The sequence below is a fragment of the Lepisosteus platostomus genome, chromosome 2 (genome assembly GCF_059453375.1).
Source record: "Lepisosteus platostomus isolate fLepPlt1 chromosome 2, fLepPlt1.hap1, whole genome shotgun sequence".
NCBI classification, from domain to species: domain Eukaryota; kingdom Metazoa; phylum Chordata; class Actinopteri; order Semionotiformes; family Lepisosteidae; genus Lepisosteus; species Lepisosteus platostomus.
Window position 1 is genome coordinate 30,710,493 of NC_142612.1, and position 22,946 is coordinate 30,733,438.

The 22,946-nt window shown below is 37.2% G+C and overlaps 1 protein-coding gene across 2 annotated transcripts; it reads left to right on the plus strand.

Moving 5' to 3' along the window:
• The first annotated feature begins 638 nt into the window (after positions 1-638).
• On the plus strand, positions 639-21,940 carry upf3a (UPF3A regulator of nonsense mediated mRNA decay). 2 transcript variants are annotated; one of them, XM_088604786.1, is made up of 11 exons: positions 639-980; positions 4,464-4,570; positions 6,385-6,491; positions 6,897-6,995; positions 7,244-7,354; positions 8,218-8,273; positions 8,858-9,016; positions 9,937-10,088; positions 11,305-11,599; positions 18,424-18,501; positions 20,837-21,940. In XM_088604786.1, the coding sequence occupies exons 1-11, from the start codon at positions 654-656 to the stop codon at positions 20,999-21,001; spliced, it is 1,656 nt and encodes a 551-aa protein (XP_088460912.1). In that variant the 5' UTR covers positions 639-653; the 3' UTR covers positions 21,002-21,940. The 2 variants fall into 2 exon arrangements, with proteins under 2 accessions (XP_088460912.1, XP_088460923.1); XM_088604797.1 differs by lacking the exon at positions 18,424-18,501.
• Positions 21,941-22,946: the final 1,006 nt, after the last annotated feature.

The following is a 22,946-nucleotide window of genomic DNA, read 5'->3' on the forward strand; positions in this document are numbered from 1 at the left end:
AGTTGCAGTAGTGAGTCAACAACACGTGACTAAGTACAGTCAGGGGACAATCTGTCGTAGACATGAAACTTTTTTACCAACCCGTAAATTGTTGCTATTGCTTAAAGTTAATAGATATTATACACTATTGTTCAGTATGGATAATTGAGAAGTTATTAAATGACTATGAAGACGAGAATTATGTACAGTAGCACTGTAGCTTATAAACAATAACAACAACAACAACAACAACAACAACAACGTAAAACTTGCACTTATTGACAGTATTAACACCGACATTGACAATAATATGACAATGTATTTTACACTTTAACCATTATTACAGTACATACATTTATGATACGTGTTGGATAATACACCAAGTATCATTTCCAACCAAACCTTATCAGTCCGTTTTTCTAGAGAGAATATCACCACCAAAAATTGTTAGACATATTTGTGACCTTGTAATTTGATTTTATAAAGTGCTTTGATTTGCGCAATTAAACCAACAATGGGAACGTGCATACAACGTAGCACTACTGACTTTAATTTTGAAAATCTTAACATTGAATCCCTAAATGGGAATTAAAATATTTTGGTCTTCGCTTTAGCTGCGTTTGAACCGTCTTCTAAAAGAATCGCCCTAAACATGCTGTAACCCCCATTTTAAGATGCATGAAACATTACTATTCAATATCGAGTCCTGTAATTCACTAGCACTGCTCGGTCCTGCGTGTAACCGATTCTGCACAGAGCTTATTCCTGATGCACAGGCTGTCTCCGGAACCACCGCAACACTCGCGGTGCTTGGCCGCAGTCTCGCGAGCGGGCCCGTCTCCCTGGCTGGAGAGGGAGAAATGAGGTCGGAGAAAGAGCCGGCGACCGGGGGCAGGGCAAGAAGGATTGTCGAAATTCAGTTTAGAGACCTCCCGAGAGATCAGGATACCGTTCCGGCAAATTTAAAACACAAGGAAGAGAAAAAAGAAGTCTTTACAAAGGTAAGGCTGCGAATGTGTTTCAAGCGCTGCACAGCTGGATTTCCGACATGGAGGTGAAGCCGGAGATCAGCACCATAGACAGCGATACATTTGAAAGAGCCACGCAGTGCTGCAGAAATGTTGAAGTTAACTGAAGTTGGTTACTCAGAAAGCAGTCTGAAATGCGCATTGTACATGCTATAATAAACATGTTACACCTGACGTTTCGGAGTCATTTACATTCAAAAATATTTACGCTTTTCCAACGAGCTGTTTACGTGGCGTAACCGTGTCTGATTTCTGTAAATGTAGTGGTCTTCAATGTGGGTCTTTTCACTATTTTAGAAGTAAATTTGTTTGCAATATTTAATCAGTTCGTGTAAATTAACTGTACAAATGAGAGGAAACGGGGTGTGCGGTATAATTCAAATAGCTAATTTTTTAACTCATTGATCACAAGCTAAAAAGGTTGATGCCTAATACCAATCAATGAAAATGAAAGCTTTTTAAAAAATAATATTTTATATACAGTGCCTGCTGTTACGTGACGTTTCGACGATATCTAGAAAGCAGCCGAAAAATATTAAAGAAATTCGTGTTTATGGAGGAACTTGAGTCTGACCTTGATAAGATTTGGAAACGGTGTTACTGATGTCTCCTATGGACCCGAGCTTAGAAATACTACAAATAGGAACTAAGAACACTACGTGTATGGAATATAATATTATTATTATTAGAATTTAATTTATTATTATTCATTTATTTATTATTTCATTATTAATATTACATTTATATCGAATTCAGATGTCCAATCTACAGCGCAGTTATTGGCTATCCATTACTGTTAACATGCGTATAATATAATTATCTTAGATTAGGGTGGATTTCTTGGATCAAGATGTTCAAACATTTTTTGTGTTATTTCATTGTATTCTTGATACTACAAGAAGCATTGGCAGTCAGCAGCCACAACCTGGGTTCAGAGAATCCTGCTTTCGCCCTTAACTTTAGGATGTTTTGCTTGAACATACTGTTGCCTGTGTTCCTGTAAGCCTCTTGCGGGGATTCAATTCATCCAACCAGGAAAACACGTAGCCAACAACAGAGATCAGCATGAAGGATATAAAAATAATCTATCCATTTTCTAACTGCTTCATCCAATACAGGGACGAGGGGGAGCCAGAGCCTATCCAGGCATGCTACAGGTGCGAGGCAGGATACACCCTGGACAGGATGCCAGTCGATTGCAGGGCACCCACAGACACAGACATGCTCACACTCACTTTTCCCAGGGCCAATTTTCCCAGAAGCCACTTAACTTACTAACATGTCTTTGGCCTGTGGGAGGAAACTGGAGCACCCAGAGGAAACCCACACAAACACAGTGAGAACATACAAACTCCACACAGATAGCAACCTAGATTGGGAATTTAATCCAAGGGTCCCAGCTCTGTGAGGTAGCAATGCTATCCACCTACATACAGCTTCTCAACATTTTATCCAAAATGGCTAAAGCCATTGTCCTGGATAAATTCCACTTTGTTTTTACACAATTTGACTTCTGTCCTTAATTCTGGGAATTATGGGCTGTTGGCGCATAATGGCTGCCACATGTCACCCAAGTGGCTGCACTTCAGGGGTGGATGAACGGGGTATATATACCTCCTATAAAGGAACAAGTAAAGGTTTATTCCATGCTGAAAAGAAAAAAAAAGAGACGCAAACTTTACCTGTTCCTTTGTAGCCTACTCATGCTGACACAGCTACCTTCTTGAACTACTATATACCTCCTGTATATGTTAAGTGCTTTGTGATCTTAAGGAATATACTGTGCTGTCTAAATATAAGGAATTTATCATTTTTATGGTTAAAAACAGTCATGACCATTCATTTTCTGTTTCATCTTAATAATTATTGTCCTATTTTCTTACAACTTATATTTCTGAAAACAAAATTAGGTATTGAACACATAATACCACATTTGATGTCCAGGCACAGACTGATGTTCCATCCATGCTTTGTGTAGAATCTCAACAACCACTTTTTACTCCATCCTCTACTGTTAAAAGATGCTGCAGTGGAGATTTTGATACCTTGGCAGGATGTATTTAAATACACAGAATAGACACATAGACCAAACAAGAAACAAATGCCTAACTCTGTAATTAAAGCTCTAACTAAACTCTTCAGTCACATACTATCAATCAGGCAGCTAGTCCGCTTTGAACATACAAAAAATACTGGAAAAAATATTTGGGTTTTAAATAAAATTAAAGTAATACGAATCCTTTATCCCTGTTTCATTGTTAGGTCCCAATAGCAAATATGGACTTTCCTTGAAATATCTTCTGTCTGACTGTCCTGGAATATCTGTAGCCCAGCATTGAAAAGGACTGCTGAGGCATTCCTATTTGTTAATGCCCCAGATGACCTTTGCCCCTCATTGTCAGCTGGGGGAGGGGAATCATGGGACCTGTAGTTCTCCCTTGTCTCTCTCAGCTCTTTTATGGCATCTCTGCCACCTCGAAGTGTCACAATAAGTATAGAAATGTACACAGTATGTGATCAAGACATACACAATTCACTTTAAGTTGTGAATTTCTTGTAGTCAGACTCTTTATATACAAATCTACATATCTATATTGGGTTTTATAAAAAAAAAAACGAATGCAGGCCAGAATGTTTGATAAAAAAGAAAACATTAATGCATTGAAGAGATATATCATATTTAGAGTTACTGAGTCCGTGCTTCTTTTTTACACACAGAAAGTAATTATTAGTCGTATATTTGGACTGTATGTTCCAGGTACCACTGAAACAGAAAGAGACATAGAAATTTGTACAAAAATGGGTTCTATTAAAGCACCAACTTCTAGTAAATAACATAACCTTAAATAACTATTTTCCAGTATAAATATTTATTACTTTTAGTTGTATTTTCCATGCTTTATAATTAATATTTTAAGCTGTGTCAATGTAGAGATACTACCTAAAGAGCACACTGTACATAAAGTATTTATTTACAAATCAATAAAATAACAACTTTGTAGTCATTTCATGTTCTGTTTAATTATCATTACACATAAATGTAGCATTTACATATTTTGAGCAAAACAAAAGAACAGCACCCAAACAAAAATATAGGCAATCATACAATAATATAAATATGGTTTATTTGCATTACAACAGAAATCTAGGCGGTGTTTAATAATAACAATAATGAAAACAACAATGATGTTTGTGCTGGGTACTTCCATTGTTACGCAATCACTCATTCTGTACAAGCTACTTCTTCCAGCTCTGGTTCAATAACTGTATGTGTTGTTTTTGACTTTAATAACCTATTTGGTTTTGAAAATCAGGTCCATAATCATGTCATCCATTGTATGAGAGGCTCAAAAGTCTCATCAAGATGTCATTTAGTAGCAAGTTTGATTAAACATCTGTTTAAGGTTTACCTGTAAGTTTATTGAATTTAAAAACTACTCTTACAATATTTTGCAGGTAGTTATTCGGCGATTACCCCCAAATCTGTCAAAGGAACAGCTTGAAGAACAACTGAATCCTTTACCTGCATATGACTATTTTGAATTCTTCTCAGCTGATCAAAGGTAAGATAAAAGAACTAAAGACTGGATTTAGTTATTGACAGTCTTTCTGCCTTCTTTTTAGGATTTATTTGTGTTAACTTGGAATAAAGTTCCATGCAATTGTATACGAAGTAAGTTGTAATTATAGCTTACCTATATAAAATTAGACCTAAAACATCATTCTAACAATTTTTTTCCTATTAAATCCTGACATATGGTATTTTACAATGAGTCAGTCATAATGCACTTGGTATATGATTCGCTTCTTTGGTTTAATGTTTTAACAAAATTGTATACTATAAAATGGTATATCTAAAACCTTAAATTATAATCATACTTAATAATTAGCCTAATTATAATTCATAACTGATGAAAGTCATATGAGTAGTCTGTTAAAAAATACTAAGAGGCCTTAAAAATCCAGGAGTTGATTCTGTTTTCAGTTTTTCCCCAGATATACTATATAGTCACAAATTCTCAGTTAAAATAATTTACTTAATTTGCAGCCAATTAACAAAACATGAATTGTATTTGGCAGGTTTGGTTGGTTTATGTGTTTTTGTACCTGTGACTGTGGATACGAAAAGCCAGAGAAAATTAGCATTAATCGTGGCTTGCCAAAAGGACGCAGAGAGCAGGAAAATTTGCAGTAGTAATGCATTCAGATGGGTTCCACTCCTGACTAACTGTGGTGAGGGGCAGGCGCCACATATGGGCAGAATCGTTATGTCTGATTCGGCCAGTGGTGTGGAACAATGGTCAGGTTTCTGGACTGATCACTGGAAGGTTGTGGGTTAAAATGCCCGGTGAGATACTACTGCTGTTCTACATATGAGCAAGCTGCTTATCAATCCTACACTTGAGTTGTCCCTGTTAAATACCTAACTATACCAATGTATGCATATGTACAGTATGTCACTTTGGATAAAAGCATCAGCCAAGTAATGAGATAGACATTATCCTGCACCCAGAGAGACCTGGACTTTGCTCTGGTCACATAATCTCCCATACACTAAGATAGGAGCTGTCACCCACTAAACAAATGCTGGCTTGGTGCTAAATAACCAGTACAAGGCAACACAAAAACATTCCCAACAAGACTCAAACTGGCTCAAAGATGTATTCAGTGACTAGTCAGGATTCAAACAGTTTTGGCTCAAAAACAAGCAGATGGTGTACAGCCATGGAGAAGTATGAGATATTGAACTTGTACATTGAAAAAATGGACACCCATGGTGTTTAACCTACTTTAAGTTGATAATGGGTTTGATTTTGTGCAATTCATTGTTTTAGTTTAGGTGAGTAGCTCGTCAGCATGCGTAGGCTGCAAAGGAAGAAGTAATAGGTTTATTCCATGCTGAAAAGAGGGTTGCTCACACCTGAAGAAGGCTTCATGGCTGAAACATTGTGTTTTCTTTCTTCTCTCTTCAGCATGGAATAAACCTATTACTTGTTCCTTTGCATCCATTGTTTTATGCCTATAACATAAATCTGTTTTTTCTAATTTTGTAAGATCTGAAGCTAATTTCATTCACAGTATAGTATATTAATGCCTCTCATTATTTAAACTTAGTAAAACACAAATGCTCTGAGTCTGGTTTAGAAGAATAGTGTAACTCACCTTAAAATATACATTACATTTAATAAAACAGGTCAATTGTAAAATCATTATATTATTTATTAATTAATTAAAACTTTATTTATTAATATTATTTTCAGGTGCAAACATAATCAAACTGTTTCAGAAACCCAAAAAAGCAGTGAGAACTGAAAGAAGTGATCTTTAATGTTTCAGAGAATGTGAATGAATAATGTGTTTACCTTTTTTCTTGTAGCCTTTACCCACACCTTTTTTCTAGAGCATACATTAATTTTAAAAACCCTGAGGACATTGTTCTGTTCAGAGACCGTTTTGATGGATATGTTTTCATAGACAACAAAGGTAATCCTTTACCTCGTTATAAGGTTGTTAATCCATTGTGTCTGTCTTTTACATGTGCATTGCATGGTAGCATTTCTTTGATTCATGTAAACTGATTTGGCCATAAAAATGTCAATAGCTGAACTGTCAATAGAGAATATTCATTTTTTATACTAGACAAAAGAATCTTCCAGAAATGTTGGCAGCTTTTTATGCGAATGTTATAATTTAATTTCATTCCATCTCAAAAATACAATGAGATGGAATGATAACATCTTGACACATTCTTTAGGGAAATGGTATGAAAATCAAGAGCGTTTTTTTGCTACCTGGAAAAAGAGAAAAATCGTTAATTTGTTTTACTCACACAGAAATCGTAGAATCAGTGCGTTTTCTTTTTCAAACTATTATACTTTTTTTATTTAGGTCAGGAATATCCTGCGGTTGTAGAATTTGCACCATTTCAAAAAATTGCAAAGAAGAAGCTCAAAAAGAAAGATGCAAAAGCTGGCAGTATTGAAGAAGGTACCAATACCTATTTTTTCCGCTATCATACAGTATATAGCCAGTTCTCACTCAAAAACAGTTTTTAACTCCCTGCACTGGTGTCTTAAAGCAGATCTTTTGATGAATTCTTGGCAAAGACCAGTATTCTGGTTCCAAAAAAAACGTTGCTCACAATATTGTTGCTCACCGAAAAGCAGTATTCATTGAACTTTACTACTGATATTTGTTATTACTTACAAAAATAACCCTGCTGTCTTTTTTTCAAGACCCTGAGTACAGAAAGTTTCTGGAGAACTGTTGTGGTGACGAAGAGAAGGCTACTGCCAATCCTGAGACACTGCTTGGAGAAATAGAAGCAAAGACAAGGGAGCTTATAGGTAAATTGATTACTTTGACTTACAGAATGCTCCAAGAAGAAACATCAGAAAACTTGGTAGAGTTGTTGGTGTCATGGATTATTAACAACACAAGAGCCTCCTAATTACACAAGAGAATGTGTAATTAAGGCAGACAACTCAGGACCTTGACTGGCCTGCCTTTCAAAGCTGAAAATCCCTTTTTGAATGTGCGCAGATATCTGATATCTGAGCAGATATTTAGGTGGATGCTACACATTGGTGGTGGTGGAGGGGAGTCCCCATTACCGGTAAAGCTCTTTGAGTGGAGTATCCTGAAAAACGCTATAAGTGTAAGCAAATATTATTATTATTATTATTATTATTATTATTATTATTATTATTATTATTTAGAATATTCCTGGATAGGCTCAGGGTTGCCATGATCCTCAAACAAAAAATAAGCAGTTTTCTGATAATGTATGGATGTTTGGATGGATACTGGTAAATATGATGAAATGTTGTATGCTTCTGAAAAGACGACAAAGATATAATTCAGGAAGATTGACGATACTTTTAATTAGGAGTGTCTCATGTCAGATTAAGGGAGAGTATGTGTCACGCTTGGAATATAACAGGTTGTGCAATGTTTCCAGCAATAATTTTAAATGTAAAATATTAGTCTTCAGAACTGAACTAGTGTTCAGTTGATTTCTATATATTTGTCACACATTGTACTATTGTACTATTTTTTTCTTATTACAATTAGCATACATTCCTGTCATTATTTCTGATTTGTTGTCACAGTATTATAAAATAAAGGGTTTACGTTGCACTGGACCGATTGATTCCTTCCTGTCAACAAAAGCACATTTTATTTCATTTTTTAAAACATTTATTTTCAGCCAAAAGAACAACGCCACTTCTGGAGTACATAAAAAACAAGAAACTAGAGAAACAGGTAGGAACATGCTGCTTTCCTTATCCGTAAAAACAGTCTGAAAACTGGATTAGAAACTGGAAAACTGGATTGTAATTGACAATTACAACCTGACAATTGAATTGAGTATCAAATATCTGAAAGCAATGTTGCTGATTTTAAAGTGAAGTTATTCAAATTAAAAAAAAGGTATTGTATAATTAAATTTCAATGGTATTTTTGCATAATTAAAGACAAACTCATTAATATGTTTAGATTAAATATAATATGTAATTAGTATAGTCTGAAGTGGTCAAATAGATCATTATTATCCAGAACTGTGTGACTGGCCTGTCCACAGGTGAGGATGCTTGTGTGAACTTGCTACTCCTGCTCAAAATGCCAGTTTGAGGGCCTGTGGGACTGTAGTTACATTGAAGTCAAATAGGTAGTTTAGACACTGTGGTCTTAGTCGTGCCCTTCCTAAGAGTGATCTCACCCCAGTAACATTATAACATGGTGTGTAAACCCCAATCTGGAATAAATCCACAAGCGGAGGTATTGTAGCTATGGGCAGTGAACCTTGCGTCGGCGTAATTTTCAACAGCCAAAGTCCTTGTTTGCAGCGGATCCGGGAGGAGAAGAGAGAGGAGCGGCGGCGCAGGGAGCTGGAGAAGAAGCGCCTGAGGGAGGAGGAGAAGAGGAAGCGCCGGGAGGAAGAGAGGCGCCGGCGGAAGGAAGCGGACAAGCAGAAGAAGCTGGCCGAGAAGGAAATTAAGATCAAGGTCTCGCCTTTTCTTGGCTGCTGTACAACTCCACCATGTTGGTTTTGCCTGTGGTGAATAGGCAAAGCAGAAGTTACACAAATGACGGTGGACTGTTTGCCCATTCCTGGTGTTGTGGAGTTCTCCTCCTCGTTTCACACTGATGTAGTTTGATTTATTAATATTAAACCGGGCTGGCAGAGTTGAAAAAAAATCCATACCACTGAAGCAGAAGGTCCTGGGAGACCCTTTATGTATCGGGATAAGCGTGTGGGGTTTAAAGTTCAAGGGAGCACAGATCACTGATTACCATCAGGAGCAAAACTCTTGACACTTGGATTGGCATAATGTGCCATTATATTAGTTCTCTACCTGTAAAATAATGATTTTGCCTTACCCGGACCTCAGCAATCCTCTCCATTTTTTCTGTACGTACATGCCCTATTGTTACGCAATGAGATTTAGTAAAATCTTTACTCTTGTCTAATATGGAGGCAGCTGTAATCTGTATTTATTGAAAATTGTGCAGCCTAGTGCTGGACAGTCACGATGTTAGGTGCCTCTGGACTGCATTTGTGGTTTTTCTGTGATGCCCCGTTGAGTTAGTGATCTCATGGTGGCTTGTCCTGCTTGGTTGCTTGTGGTTAACAGGCAGTGCTAAACTGGTAAATCTGTGTTCTGTAAACCACCTTTGCATGTGCACATTCATGAACACATTTCTTCTTAATGTTTCAAATTGTGTCCATTATTTTAAGAGCTGTGAATGTTCATTTATTCCCCAGTTGGAACAAACCCTCATTTTTTTTCAATAACATATTCATATTATTGCATACAGAATATTACTGTTAACATGAAATGAAGCCTCAAATACAACATTTATGGGGAACATTTTAAACAGTGGGTAATGATTGGTTATGACTTTTAATGTGTTGTCATTTCAGCTCCTTAAGAAGCCTGAGAAAGATGATGACCTAGATTCCAACAGACTGAAGGAAAAAGGAGACAGTGGTGATACGGAGAATAGCAAATGGGATAAAGTGTCTTCATCTGGACACATGAAAGTTAAACATTTGGACAAAGAGTCAAGAGACAAGTAAGACACACATTCAGTGTTATTATGTAACTTACATAATAAGGTATAGTGTCTTTTATGTGCAATGCTAAGAAGGTGGGTTTTTATATTCCAGTAAACATCAGTGTTTAATGAAGACCTGAATCTTTTAGTATTTATTTACAACCAAATGAGCTAGGATGGGCTGAACAGACTCCTGTTGTCTGTACCCTTTCTTATATTACAATTTTAATTCTAAACATAGTTAATCATTTTGAAGTTAGACAAGTATTAACAAATTTTAAACAGAAGCAAAACTCTTAGAATTCTGTCTTTATTTTCTGAAGTGTCATGCATTAAATATATTTTTCATTCAGATATTTTAACACTATGTGCATTTTATTTAAAATGAAAAAAAAAATTATAACATTTCAGGAAAAAAAGTTTTAATTTGTTTTAATTTGAGACCCATGGTCAAAGGATGGGGAGTAGATGGCACAGAGGTAACTTATTTAAGTTAGAAGGGACCTGCAAAGCTATTTTTTATATTTTGGTTGAAACGAATCAGCATTGATAAGTGCATTTCAAAATGCAATGAAATTAAAATGTACACAATAATGTGCAAAACCTGTAATTTACATCACAAAATCAACTACATTTATAGGTATGTACAGCACCATATTTACATCATTGTCTGTAATTCAGAATGAGGCAACAAAACAAGGCCCTATTTCATTGTAAACATGCAGGATTGTCTTTTAATCCAATAGAAATATTGTTTTTAATGTTGAGGTGGTTTTGCCGACAAATACTACTTACTTATTAACTCTGCATGTAAATCATGTTTGAAAATTTCTGTGGTGAAATGTCTGCTGCACAACCTGTACTTATTAACTCGTACATCGCACTAAGTTAGTCATTGCAGTGACTAGTGAGCAGAAAGGGCCATATCACATCACATTTCATGCGAACTCTCGCTCTTGCACATGGCAAGACAACACGGTGACCATACAGTACTTTCACAATTTTCTGCTTAATGCGGAATTGGTAAAATTTTACAATACCTTCAATTAATTTAGTTTGTTACCAAGATTTAATAATTGGCCTGAGAAACTGGGACCGCAGTTCCCCTTTAAGGAAAGTGGGTCACCTCCTATACTGTATGTAAAGCAGTTTGAGGTCATTTTGCAAGAAAAGAGCAAAATAAATGCAAAGAGCTATTATCTTTCTCATCACCATTTCTGTCACGTCCACTCAGAGCTCAGACGGAGAGTGACAAAGAGCAGCGTGAGTATGGGAGGAGGCTCAGAGACAAGGACCCTGAGAGACAGAGAGGCCGGGATGAGGAGCGCAAAAGGCAGAGGCACCACTACGAGTTCGACAAGTTCATGAGGCGCAAGGAAGAGATCAAGTGGGGCAAAGGATACTGCCAGGATCGAGCAAAGAAAGAGGGCCACAGCAGCTACTCATACTGCAGCGACCTGGGAGAAAAACTGGGGAAAGATGACCGGACTGATGACATTGGGTCCCGGAAAGAACGCATTCGCAACAAGGTGAGGAAATCGGGCTGAGCTGAAAAGCATCATTCATTGTTTTCACTAAAGAGTATGAATACAGATCTTGATTCATTAAATAATTAACATTTAATTGCGATAAGAACCATTATTTAAACATGCCGAATTCTGGATTGTTAATGCTGCTCATCAAATGAACATTGAATCATGTTAGTAGCAATAGCAAGCATATGCTGGTGTTGAAATAGTTCAGCTAAGTCTTAAGATATGTCCTGATAGAGTTAAGTGATACTTTTAAAATACACTGTGGTGAAAAAGTAAGTACACTCCCTCAAAGATTTTATGATTTTTAAGATTTCAAATATTTAGTCATATTTGACTTTCACTCAATCCTCTCCAAGTTAGTAGATAAAACTAACGTAATTTCACAAATAACACACAAAAATTCTGCTTTTTCATTATTTATTTAAAAAACAGCTAGCATTCACTCTTTTGGTGTGAAAAAGTAAGTGCACCCCTTGATCCAGTAACTTGTGGCAAACACTTAAGCAGCAATAACTAAATAAATAATTTACATTGTAATTTATTTATTATAATTTATATAATTTATTATAATATTTGTCCTGGGAGAGTTGATCAGTCTCTCACATCACCTAGGTGGTATTCTGTTCCACTCCTCCTTACAAAACTGCTTCATCTCTGTGATGTTTGAGGGCTTTCCTGTATGCACAGCTCTCTTTAGGTCCCACCACAGCATCTTTATGGGATTTAGGTCTGGATTTCTTTCTTTTTGAGCCATTGTATTGTAGATTTGTTTGTGCTTGTGTTTTGGACCATTGTCCTGTTGCATAATTCACTTTCGTTTCAGTTTTACCTATCAGAACTGTTTTAACTTACAGTACATTGTCCTCTAGAATACTCTGGTATACAGTGGAATTCATGATAAATTGAATGATAGCCTAAGTTCCTTAGGCAGTAAAGCAGACCCAAACCATGACCCCAACAGGTATGAGGTTCCTCTGGTCAAAGACAGTATTTGGTTTTCACCAAACATGGTGTTCTGCTTTATGGCCAAACAACTCCACTTTTGACTCACCTAGGTTACAGAAGTCTTGGTTGCCATTCAAGTACTGGTTTAAAAAAGTAAGCCGTGCATCGGTGTTCTTGGAGAACACAGGTTTCCTCCTGGCTGTCCTTCTATGAAAGCAATTCTTGTTTGAACTTTTCCTGATAGTGGACTCTTGAACTCTGACATTTACCACAGTGAGAGAGGTCTGTAGAACCTTGGATGTACCCTTGGTGTTCTTTAGACCTCTAGGAGTGTCATACTGTCAGATCTACATACATACAGAGATAATTTGGTAGGACAGTCACTCCTGGGTAGATAAGCAACAGTCTTGCCTTTTCACTGTTTGTAGATTATCTGTCTTACCATGGAATGATGGACAACATATTCTTTGGAAATGGCCTTATAACACTTCCCAAACTGATAATAATATCAGCAATATTTTATTTTCCTTAAGTTCACTGATTTTTTATCTGGGCATGATGTGTTACTGTACTACAAACCTGAGTGTGTTAGACGAAACTGACAAAGATTCTGATTTTTTATGCAGATGGAATAACTTCCATCTGATGATCAACTAATCATTTGTACATGTGCAGCTGCCTCTACACACCCTATTAATTGAGGTGGTAGAGCTTACTTTTTCACACAAAGAGAGTGAATGCTGGCAGATTTTATTTTTAGATACTGTAAATAATAACAGAGGTATGGAAGGCCGTTCCCGCCAGTGAGTAAAAAAAAAACGCGCTATGGTATCTCAGAATTCCGACTTAGTATCTCAGAATTCCGATTTAGTAACTCAGAATTGCGATTTAGCATCTCAGAATTCCGACTTAGTATCTCAGAATTGCGACTTAGTAAGTCAGAATTCCGACTTAGTAAGTCAGAATTCCGACTTAGTATCTCAGAATTGCGACTTAGCAACTCAGAATTCCGACTTAGTATCTCAGAATTGCGACTTTATATCTCACATTTGGGACTTCGAAATAGCCATATTTCATTGTCTGTCCTTTTGTTATTGTAACGGATTCGGGTTCTAGGGCTTGTGCCCTCGCTGCACTGGCTCACTTTCTTTAATAATAATAATAATAATAATAATAATAATAAACTTTATTTTATATAGCGCCTTTAAAGGTGGCTTCTCAAAGCGCTTTACAGGATGACAATAACAATAAATAAGAAGACTACAACAATAAATAAGAAAATTTCACAAGACAGGACACAATTATAATTACAACAATACAACAATAACAATAGAGGAGACCTTGGAAGATGGTATTAAGAAGAGCAGAGGGGTGAAGAATGGAACCAGTTAAGTAAAGGCTTTTCTGAAAAGGAGGGTTTTGAGTCTGGATTTGAAGGAGTTTAGAGAAGGTGACTCTCTAATATCCTTGGGCAAGGAGTTCCAGAGCTTGGGGGCATAGCAGGAGAAGGCCCTGTCGCCCATACAATGTAGACGGGCTTGGGGGACAGTAAGGAGGGCAGAATTTGAAGAGCGGAGGTTGCGAGGTGGGGAGTAGGGCGATAAAAGTTCAGACAGGTATTGAGGTGCCAAGCCATGTAAAGCCTTGTAGGTGAGCATGAGGATTTTAAGAACACTTTCTTTAGCCCCGGCGGCCAGCATCCCTGTTATGCGCAGGGGAGGGTGGTGTACTGCAACCAGATCATACAACCTGTATGTCGGCCGTTTCGTTACACTATTTTCACGAATCGTACAGGATCATAGGCTCTATAAGCCTGAAGACTTGTCCTGTACAGTGCCCTGATAAAAATCAAATTAATTACACTATTTTTTATAGAATCTCATTTCCGCCAGTGAGGCTTCCATAGTACCTGGATTGAATAGTGCACGGTGGGCTTTTTAAAAATAGTTTTTATTTACGTAGACAGAATATGAAATAAGATACAGAAATAGGCAGAAGAATTCACAATTATAAAAGCTGAAACATACTTTTTACGTATTTCCATTGTATGTCCTTTTTTACTTAAAAAAGAAGGTCTTCTTTAGCTCAGCTGGCAAGACTCAGGTTCGAGCCAGTGCAGCGAGGCACAAACTAGGGTGGGAGCGGCGAGGGCACAATCCCTAGAACCCGAATCCGTTACAATAACAAAAGGACAGACAATGGAATACGGCTATTTTGAAGTCACAAATGTGAGATATAAAGTCGGAATTCTGAGTTGCTAAGTCGCAATTCTGAGATACTAAGTCGGAATTCTGAGTTGCTAAGTCGCAATTCTGAGATACTAAGTCGGAATTCTGACTTACTAAGTCGCAATTCTGAGATACTAAGTCGGAATTCTGAGTTGCTAAGTCGCAATTCTGAGATACTAAGTCGGAATTCCGACTTACTAAATCGCAATTCTGAGATACTAAGTCGGAATTCTGACTTACTAAGTCGCAATTCTGAGATACTAAGTCGGAATTCTGAGTTGCTAAGTTGCAATTCTGAGTTGCTAAGTCGCAATTCTGAGATACTAAGTCGGAATTCTGACTTACTAAGTCGCAATTCTGAGATACTAAGTCAGAATTCTGACTTACTAAGTCGCAATTCTGAGATACTAAGTCGGAATTCTGAGTTGCTAAGTCGCAATTCTGAGATACTAAGTCGGAATTCTGACTTACTAAGTCGGAATTCTGAGTTACTAAGTCGCAATTCTGAGATACTAAGTCAGAATTCTGACTTACTAAGTCGCAATTCTGAGATACTAAGTCGGAATTCTGAGTTGCTAAGTCGCAATTCTGAGATACTAAGTCGGAATTCTGACTTACTAAGTCGGAATTCTGAGTTACTAAGTCGCAATTCTGAGATACTAAGTCGGAATTCTGAGATAGCATAGCGCGTTTTTTTTCCTCCCTGGCGGAAACGGGCTTCCATACAGAGGATACATTTTAGTGGTATTTGTCAAATTAAGTTAGTTTTATTTAATATTACGACTTGATGTGGACTAGGTGAAGGTCAAATAGGTCTAAATATGTTATACCATAACCTGCCCCACCACATTACCTGCCTCATCGCAGCTTTGCAACACATTCTTAGATTTCTTTACCTCCAAGATTGACAACATCCGACATCACATTCTCTTCACTATGCATATCATTTCCATACTCTTCCCTCCTTATCCAATTTCTGGTTCCCTTCTCTCCAACTTCTCTCTTATTGACTCAGCATCCCTAAATAAACTAGTTACATACATGAAACCCACAACATCTGTTTTAGATCCCATTCCCACCACTTTATATCAGTCCTGTTTCTCTTCTCTCTGTCCCATTGTCCTCAATATTATAAATTAATCCTTGAGCACTGGCATTGTACCAACAGTCCTCAAAATTGCTGCCATTACCCCTGTGCCCAGAAAGCCTAACATGGCTCTCGACAATCTAAACAATTTTCGTTCCCATCTCCAACTTATCCTTTCTTACAAAAATTCTAGAACACACTGTCACATACTGTCACACACTGTTACATAGCCATTCATGGCAAAAAACCTTTTCGAACCCCTCCAATCTGGCTTCCGTCAACTTCACAGCACAGAAACTGCCCTGGTCAAAGTCACTAACGATCTTCTAATAGCTTCTGATTCTGGTTCTCTTTCTATACTCATCCTTCTTGATCTCTGTGCTGCTTTTGACACTGTTGACCATGACATCTTACTTTCTCGTCTTGAGATTGTGTTTGGAGTTTCTGACACTGCTCTCAAATGGTTAAAATCTTACCTCACTGATCGCTGACACTTTGTCTCTCTTAATGGGTATAGGTCTGAAATTGGCCTTGTTAAGTCTGGTGTTCCTCAAGGCTCAATACTGGGCCCCTTGCTCCTCAACATTTACATGTTTCCACTTGGTCAGCTTTTAAGATCACATGGCCTCAGCTATCATTTCTATGCTGATGGTACTCAAATATACATCCATACCAAACCTGACAATGATGTGGCTGTCTATTCTATCTAAATGCATCTTTGACATAAAAACTTGGATGACTCAAAATTTCCTTCGTCTTAACTGTGACAAGACTAAAGTCATGTTTATAGGCACCCCCCATCAACTTGAAACCTGTAACCCTATCTATAGATAGTTCTGTACTTGAGCTTCAGTCTAAATTGAAAAACCTCGGGGTGATATTCGATTCTGACTTAATATTCGACCCACATGTGCAGCATATTGTCAAAACATATTTTTTTCAACTCAGAAATATCGCTAGACTACGCCCTATGTTATCACTAACTGTGGCTAAAAAGCTGATCAACACATTAGAGTTTTCCTGGATTGACTACTGTAATGCTCTACTCGCTGGGGTATCTAAATCTACATTGAACAAACTGCAGTATGTCCAAAATTTGGCAGCCAGAATCCTGACCAGGTTTAGTGCAAGTGTTCACATTACTCCTATCCTGGAATCCTTGCACTGACTTACTGTCAAATTCCGTGTGGACTTTAAAATCCTCATGCTCACTTATAAGCCTCTGCATGGCTTGGTACCTCAGTACCTGTCTGAACTATTAATGCCCTACTCCCCACCTCGCAACCTTCACTCTTCTAATTCTGCTCTCCTTACTGTCCCCCAAGCCCGTCTTCATTCTATGGGTGACAGGGCTTTCTCATGTTATGCCCCTAAGCTCTGGAACTCTCTCCCCAAGGAGTCACCTTCTCTAAACTGCTTCGAATCCAGACTCAAAACCTTCTTCTTTAGAAAAGCCTTTAATTTAACTGGTTCCATTCTTTACTCCTCTGCTCCTACTATACTTAATACCACCATCCACAGTCTCCTCTGTATATTGTAATTGCGTTTTATGTTGTGTATTCTTTTTATTTATTGTTGTGTTCATTCTGTAAAGCACTTTGAGAAGCCACCTTTAAAGGCCGTATGTAAAATAAAGTTTATTATTATTATTATTATTATTATTATTATTATTATTATTATTATTATTATTATTATTATTAAATTGTAATGGGATGTACTTTTTCACCACAGTGTACTTTTTCTCCATTTTAAATGTTTGACTTTGTCCTTGTACCAGTGACTAGGTACTGTAGTATGCATGGGGACTATGCAAGAATCAGTTTGCTTTCTCAAAACTTTCTCATTTCCCTAAATTAGAGGAACTGCTAGTTTTTTATGTATCCAACAAAATATACCTTTGCTCATCACAATGGTATGTCATTATTTGTTTTTTTTTATAGACATTGCTTCTTCTTTACAGAAATATTGAGGACAAGAACTGCAGTGTTATTGCAATAGCTGTTTATAATGCAGGAAGATCAGCACTGATGAAGTCAAGATGCTGATTGTACAATATGATCAAATTAATTATGCCTTATTATTTACACAGCAAAACACTTGATTTCTTACACCAGTTCGATTTAAGTTAAACCAAAATAGATTAACTACAAACACATATGAAAAAATGTTATCGCCCAAAAAATGAAGGCTGATTTTTGCCATTAAATATTATGTTCTTTTTATTGTTCAGCCATTTCTATTTGATCTTTGATGTAGATTTCACAGCTTCCGAGTTATAAGCTTTATGACTGTGCCTGACAATCAATAGATAAAAGTAGTTGTTGTTTTATCAGGACAGTTCACCATTTCATGAATTTCTGTAGTAAAATCAAGCTTATAAAGTGACTTATGGAAGAATTCAGTTCTCCTGAGGCTCATGGCCTTACATCTTCTTCCATCCTGCCTCGTGTTTTTGAAGTTGTACATCCACATTCAACCAATCGTAAATACGGCGATTAGCTGGAATCAAGCTATGGCTTCCTTGGGCTGAAAAGTGATTGAAGGAACATGTTTCTCAGTCTGTGTTAGTGCACCAAGAGAAAAGGACCTCCCATTCAGAGGGGCGTGACGTGATAGGAGGGGCTCTGCCAGCGAAGGTACAGCTAGCTTTTGAGCCTTTCTACCCAGGGGAGGGAATGTTGTACAGCGTCAAGGGGAGGCTCCATCCAGGAAAATGCCCAATTTTGACAGCAAAAGAAAAGCAATAATGCAAAGCGAGCTTTAGTCCTTTTTTATTTAATCTTTGAAAAACTCTAGAAAAGAACTGGATATTCCCTAAAAAGGTGGTCAATTCATGTTTTTAGAGGGAAATTATAATTATCCTTATGCAAGGAAAATGTATTTTAGACAAGACGACACAGCTACAAATAATTTTCTTGGGATCACTGGAAGAAGAGAGAATTCATAGCCTGGACAGTGGATCAAAACCAGTGTTCATTCAGTGCTGTGTTCACTGTTCTGGAAATTGGTACATAAGACGCTGGTGGATTGATTATCTTAGCTTAGCCTTCACATTTGTGTCCCATAAAAAGATATAAATGTTTCAAAATGGTTTAGTAAATCGTAATATTTTTCAAGCATGTTTTGCTAATCCTTTTTCAATATTTCACTTTAAAAAATCCTTCAGTCTAAATATGAAATTGTATTTATGTCTTTTGCTGTCAATAAACACGGCATTTGCATCATTTGACATTTCTAACTACATTGTGAAATAGGAAAAAATACATTGAGTGACATCTTGCATAAAAATACATGATCCGTGGCTCTTAAACTGATGCTACATTTGGCAGATGTATGAGGGTTTCAATAAATTAGGTAACAAGAGCTCATACCATATCATGCTTATGTAATTATGCATAGCATAAGGTGTAACCAATAATAAGGCAGTAGTACACAACATATCTCCAGACCTGTGCAGGCATGTGACCCACTGCGAAACAATGTACTGAAGTTAGAGAAGTAGAAATCCATGTCTAGCAGCTGAAACCAAGACTTTGCTGCTTACTTTGCTCTCCTGGCTTCTTGAGACGGATAAGATGGAAATCATTGGCTGCAATTCTGGGCTATAAGTTAGACAGATCTGCACCTATCTCTTATAATGCCATATTCACGTGCAGGTAGTTTTCACCATCAGCAGTGTGTGGCCTAGCATTATGGTGAATCAATATGACACCCATTTTTGAGGGACCGTTTCCTGCAACTAGTTCAGCAGGTAATGGTCATGCTCAGCCTTCACCATGTCAGCCTATCAAAGGAAATCACAGTTCCCAGAACATAATTCTCAAGGGCCTCCTTGCCCATGAAATTGTTTTCGTAGGAGGGGACTACAGAGGTATCCATACCATAACTACTGATTTCCACTGCAGTGTCACATGATTCATGTACATTTCAACTCCTATAGTAGTGCACTGCAGGAAGCACACTATGTTTCCATGGTAACATGTTAAAGACAGAGGCAGTGAGAGTTTCATCCAGGAGGATCTGTGATTTTCTGATAGTTGATAATTAGCAAGGCAAATACTGAAGTTATTTACAATGACGGCATGTTTCAATGTCTACCCTTATCAGGCCTTAATTGTGGAAGATATATACTTTTTTGGAAGAGGTGCTTAGACACTCAGACTCCTGCTTATTTTGAGTATCTGTTGCTATTATCATCAGCATTCCTGTTCCCCCAGCCAGGCACAGGGTCTGTAATAACTTGACAGGAAAATTCTGCCTGCGTTGTACTCTCCACTGGCCGAAACTGAATCACAAAGCCCACTTCGGTATTTGACCACATTAGCACAGTTTAGCCAGCCACGTATAAACAGATAGGTAACATCACCACCAGCTGGTTGCGCAGTCCCATTGGCTCTGGACGAAGCAGATGGTAATGTTACAGTATTTAAACACACTGGAGCAACTCATGTCCAACCATGAAAAATCTTGTTACCGTATTTATTGAAATGTCCTCTTGTGTATGTCTTTACCCACAAACTGAATGCTTTCATTTCCATAGTCCCCATTAGGCAAGCTTGGGTGGGGGGGAGGTTTTGTCTTGCAAAAATCTTCCATGAAATTATACAGGGAGTTTAAAATTTGAGTTTCTTTTCATGTGGTATTTATAGGACTGTTCAAAATAAAAAGAAAAAAATACAATTACAGCAGGGAAGATGGCTGGTAAGCAATTTAAAATGTAAAAAACAGTACACAGACTGACAGCGATAGATGCTGACAGGAGTGATCACATCGAGAGAGTAAAATGTACAAATATGTACGTAAGCAGCGAAATCACCTTTCGCTATGTGTAGGAGTTAAAATTAAAGAAGATTTTTTTTTCTTGCTCAGACGATTAGGTGCTAACCATGTGGTCTAGCGTGGGTGTTTTTTTTTATGATCGAGTGCGTCTCTTCTCTTTCTTCCTCTCCATCTACAACTTGTTTCAAACAGGACCGCCCTGCTATGCAGCTCTACCAGCCAGGGGCACGCAGCCGAACACGAATGGGGTCAGGGGGGAAAGCGTATGACTGCTCCAGCAACTCTCCGGAGAGCGCCGGCGAGAGGAAATACGATGCAGCAACAGGAACCAGGTCAGAAAAGAGTGAGGATGAGTAGCCAGGCTTATAGACACATCTGTTCCGCTCTGCACGGCTCAGAAGGGAGAACTACAGTATGTCATTTAAAAAAAAAAAACTGGCCTGAAGTGTTTCATGGGCAGCGTAAATTCAGTTCAACATGGCACAGTTTTTTTTGTCTACTTCCTTTGTATTCTAACATAAAAAAATCTGTATATGGAATATTGCATTTCTGAAGTCTGAAGTATATGAATGCGATGTATTGAGCAGCTGTGAATGCAATAGTGCAGCTGTGTTTGAGTGTAATGCCAGACAGATGTCACTGCCTGATCAATGTTTATTTATATATGTACAATGTTATAAGAATATTTTATATAAACAAATGCACATTTAAAATATCTGTTACCTGATAATGGGGTGAAGCTGATACTCCTATCATCTAGTAAGATGTTTTTGCAAATGTATTTTGCAGTGTATGTTCGACAATATAGAATATGTGTAAAAATTATAAATATCACAAATATTTATGGTGAAAGTCTGTATTTCAAAATAAATGTGATGTCATTGCATCACTGAATAGAGTATTTACAATATATTGTTAAAACATTATCTTAAGGTCTATTTTAAAATGTTTTAAAAAATGTTTCTATTTGCTTTGTTTTCTGAAGGAATTTATTTTCCTTTGTGCAATCTTTTAAATGTTGTTCACATTTTGTATAAAATACTCTAATATACACTTTTTTCAAAATATATTTGTATTTAATGGTCATGTGTGTGCATACATAAAGTTGTATCTGGCAAATTGAAAAATGCAAACGACCAGCATTGCACTCAACTTAATACTGTAAGAACAAAATATTTGTCTCTTATTTTTTTGTTTAATCAAAATATCACAAGTGTACTGCAACTGCAAGTCAACACTCTTGTTTTCTACTTAGTGTAGATCATTTTCTGTTAATAAAAATAGTACATTACACAATTTTAAAAGGATCTTTTTTTTCTTATCAGTGAAACCTGCAATCTTTTTCATTGGAATAAGTAATGCCTTAAATACAATGTGCTATTGCAGCCCATTAAGAATTTTATTTATGATGTACTACCATAAGTAGGTGTCTTAAAAGGAAGTCACTCTATATAAGTTGCAAATAAGAATTTTAATGGAGTATTCTGATTTGTAATTATTGATCTCAGTGTTACCATTTAAAGCCTGATATGTGTTTTTAGCTATATGCATGATAAATTCCAAAACAATTAATTTTTCAAAGTATCGTTTTTGCCCACCCACCTCTGTTGCCTGGCTTAGTCTTAAGGAACCTGGTGTCTGTGAAGCAGCTTCTTCAAGCACAAGCCCAAGTTTCTTACATAAGCAGGACTGACATCTTCCATCACTAAACTACCTTGCTCTTTTAGACTCTCATTACTGCTGCACATGTAAGTATTGGCATAACTGCCCCTGGACCTGGCCCACTAATCGTTACTGAATAATGATTATTGATTACTGATGTAACTAATGATGGAAGCAGCAGCATCATGAATTATAAAGTTGACAGCAACATTTTGCTGATTATGTAAAGGAAAATGCTCCCACACCTATTGGGGTGTACTACACCTTGCAGCATGGCGGTGACCCAAAACATTTAGCCAATACAACCAAGGAATTTATCGGCAAAGCAGAGTAGAAGGAAGAAGAAAATCATAACATGGCTAAGACAAACCACAGATTTAAATCTAAGCAAATTATTTTCTATGCAGGAAAAAATGAAAGTCACCCAACCCCAAGAATAGACAAAAACCCCAAGTGACTACAGCAAAGCATCTCAAATGAATGCACTTAGACCTTGATGGGCTGAATTGATCGCAGACATTATGCAGGGATTGCTTCAAAGTCATACCTGTATCCAACCAATTAATGCCTTTTGCACTTTGAAATTTGGCAAAATTTGTATTCAAAATACAGCTCCACTCAAAAATAACTGGAAGAAAGA

Excerpts from the sequence above, each read along its gene's own strand:
- upf3a (XM_088604786.1), top strand. The coding sequence starts at position 654 with ATGCATGAAACATTACTATTCAATATCGAGTCCTGTAATTCACTAGCA. Across the intron at positions 981-4,463 it reads AAAAAGAAGTCTTTACAAAG|GTAGTTATTCGGCGATTACC; the intron begins GTAAGGCTGCGA and ends AATATTTTGCAG. Across the intron at positions 11,600-18,423 it reads AAGAACGCATTCGCAACAAG|TCTGTGTTAGTGCACCAAGA; the intron begins GTGAGGAAATCG and ends CATGTTTCTCAG.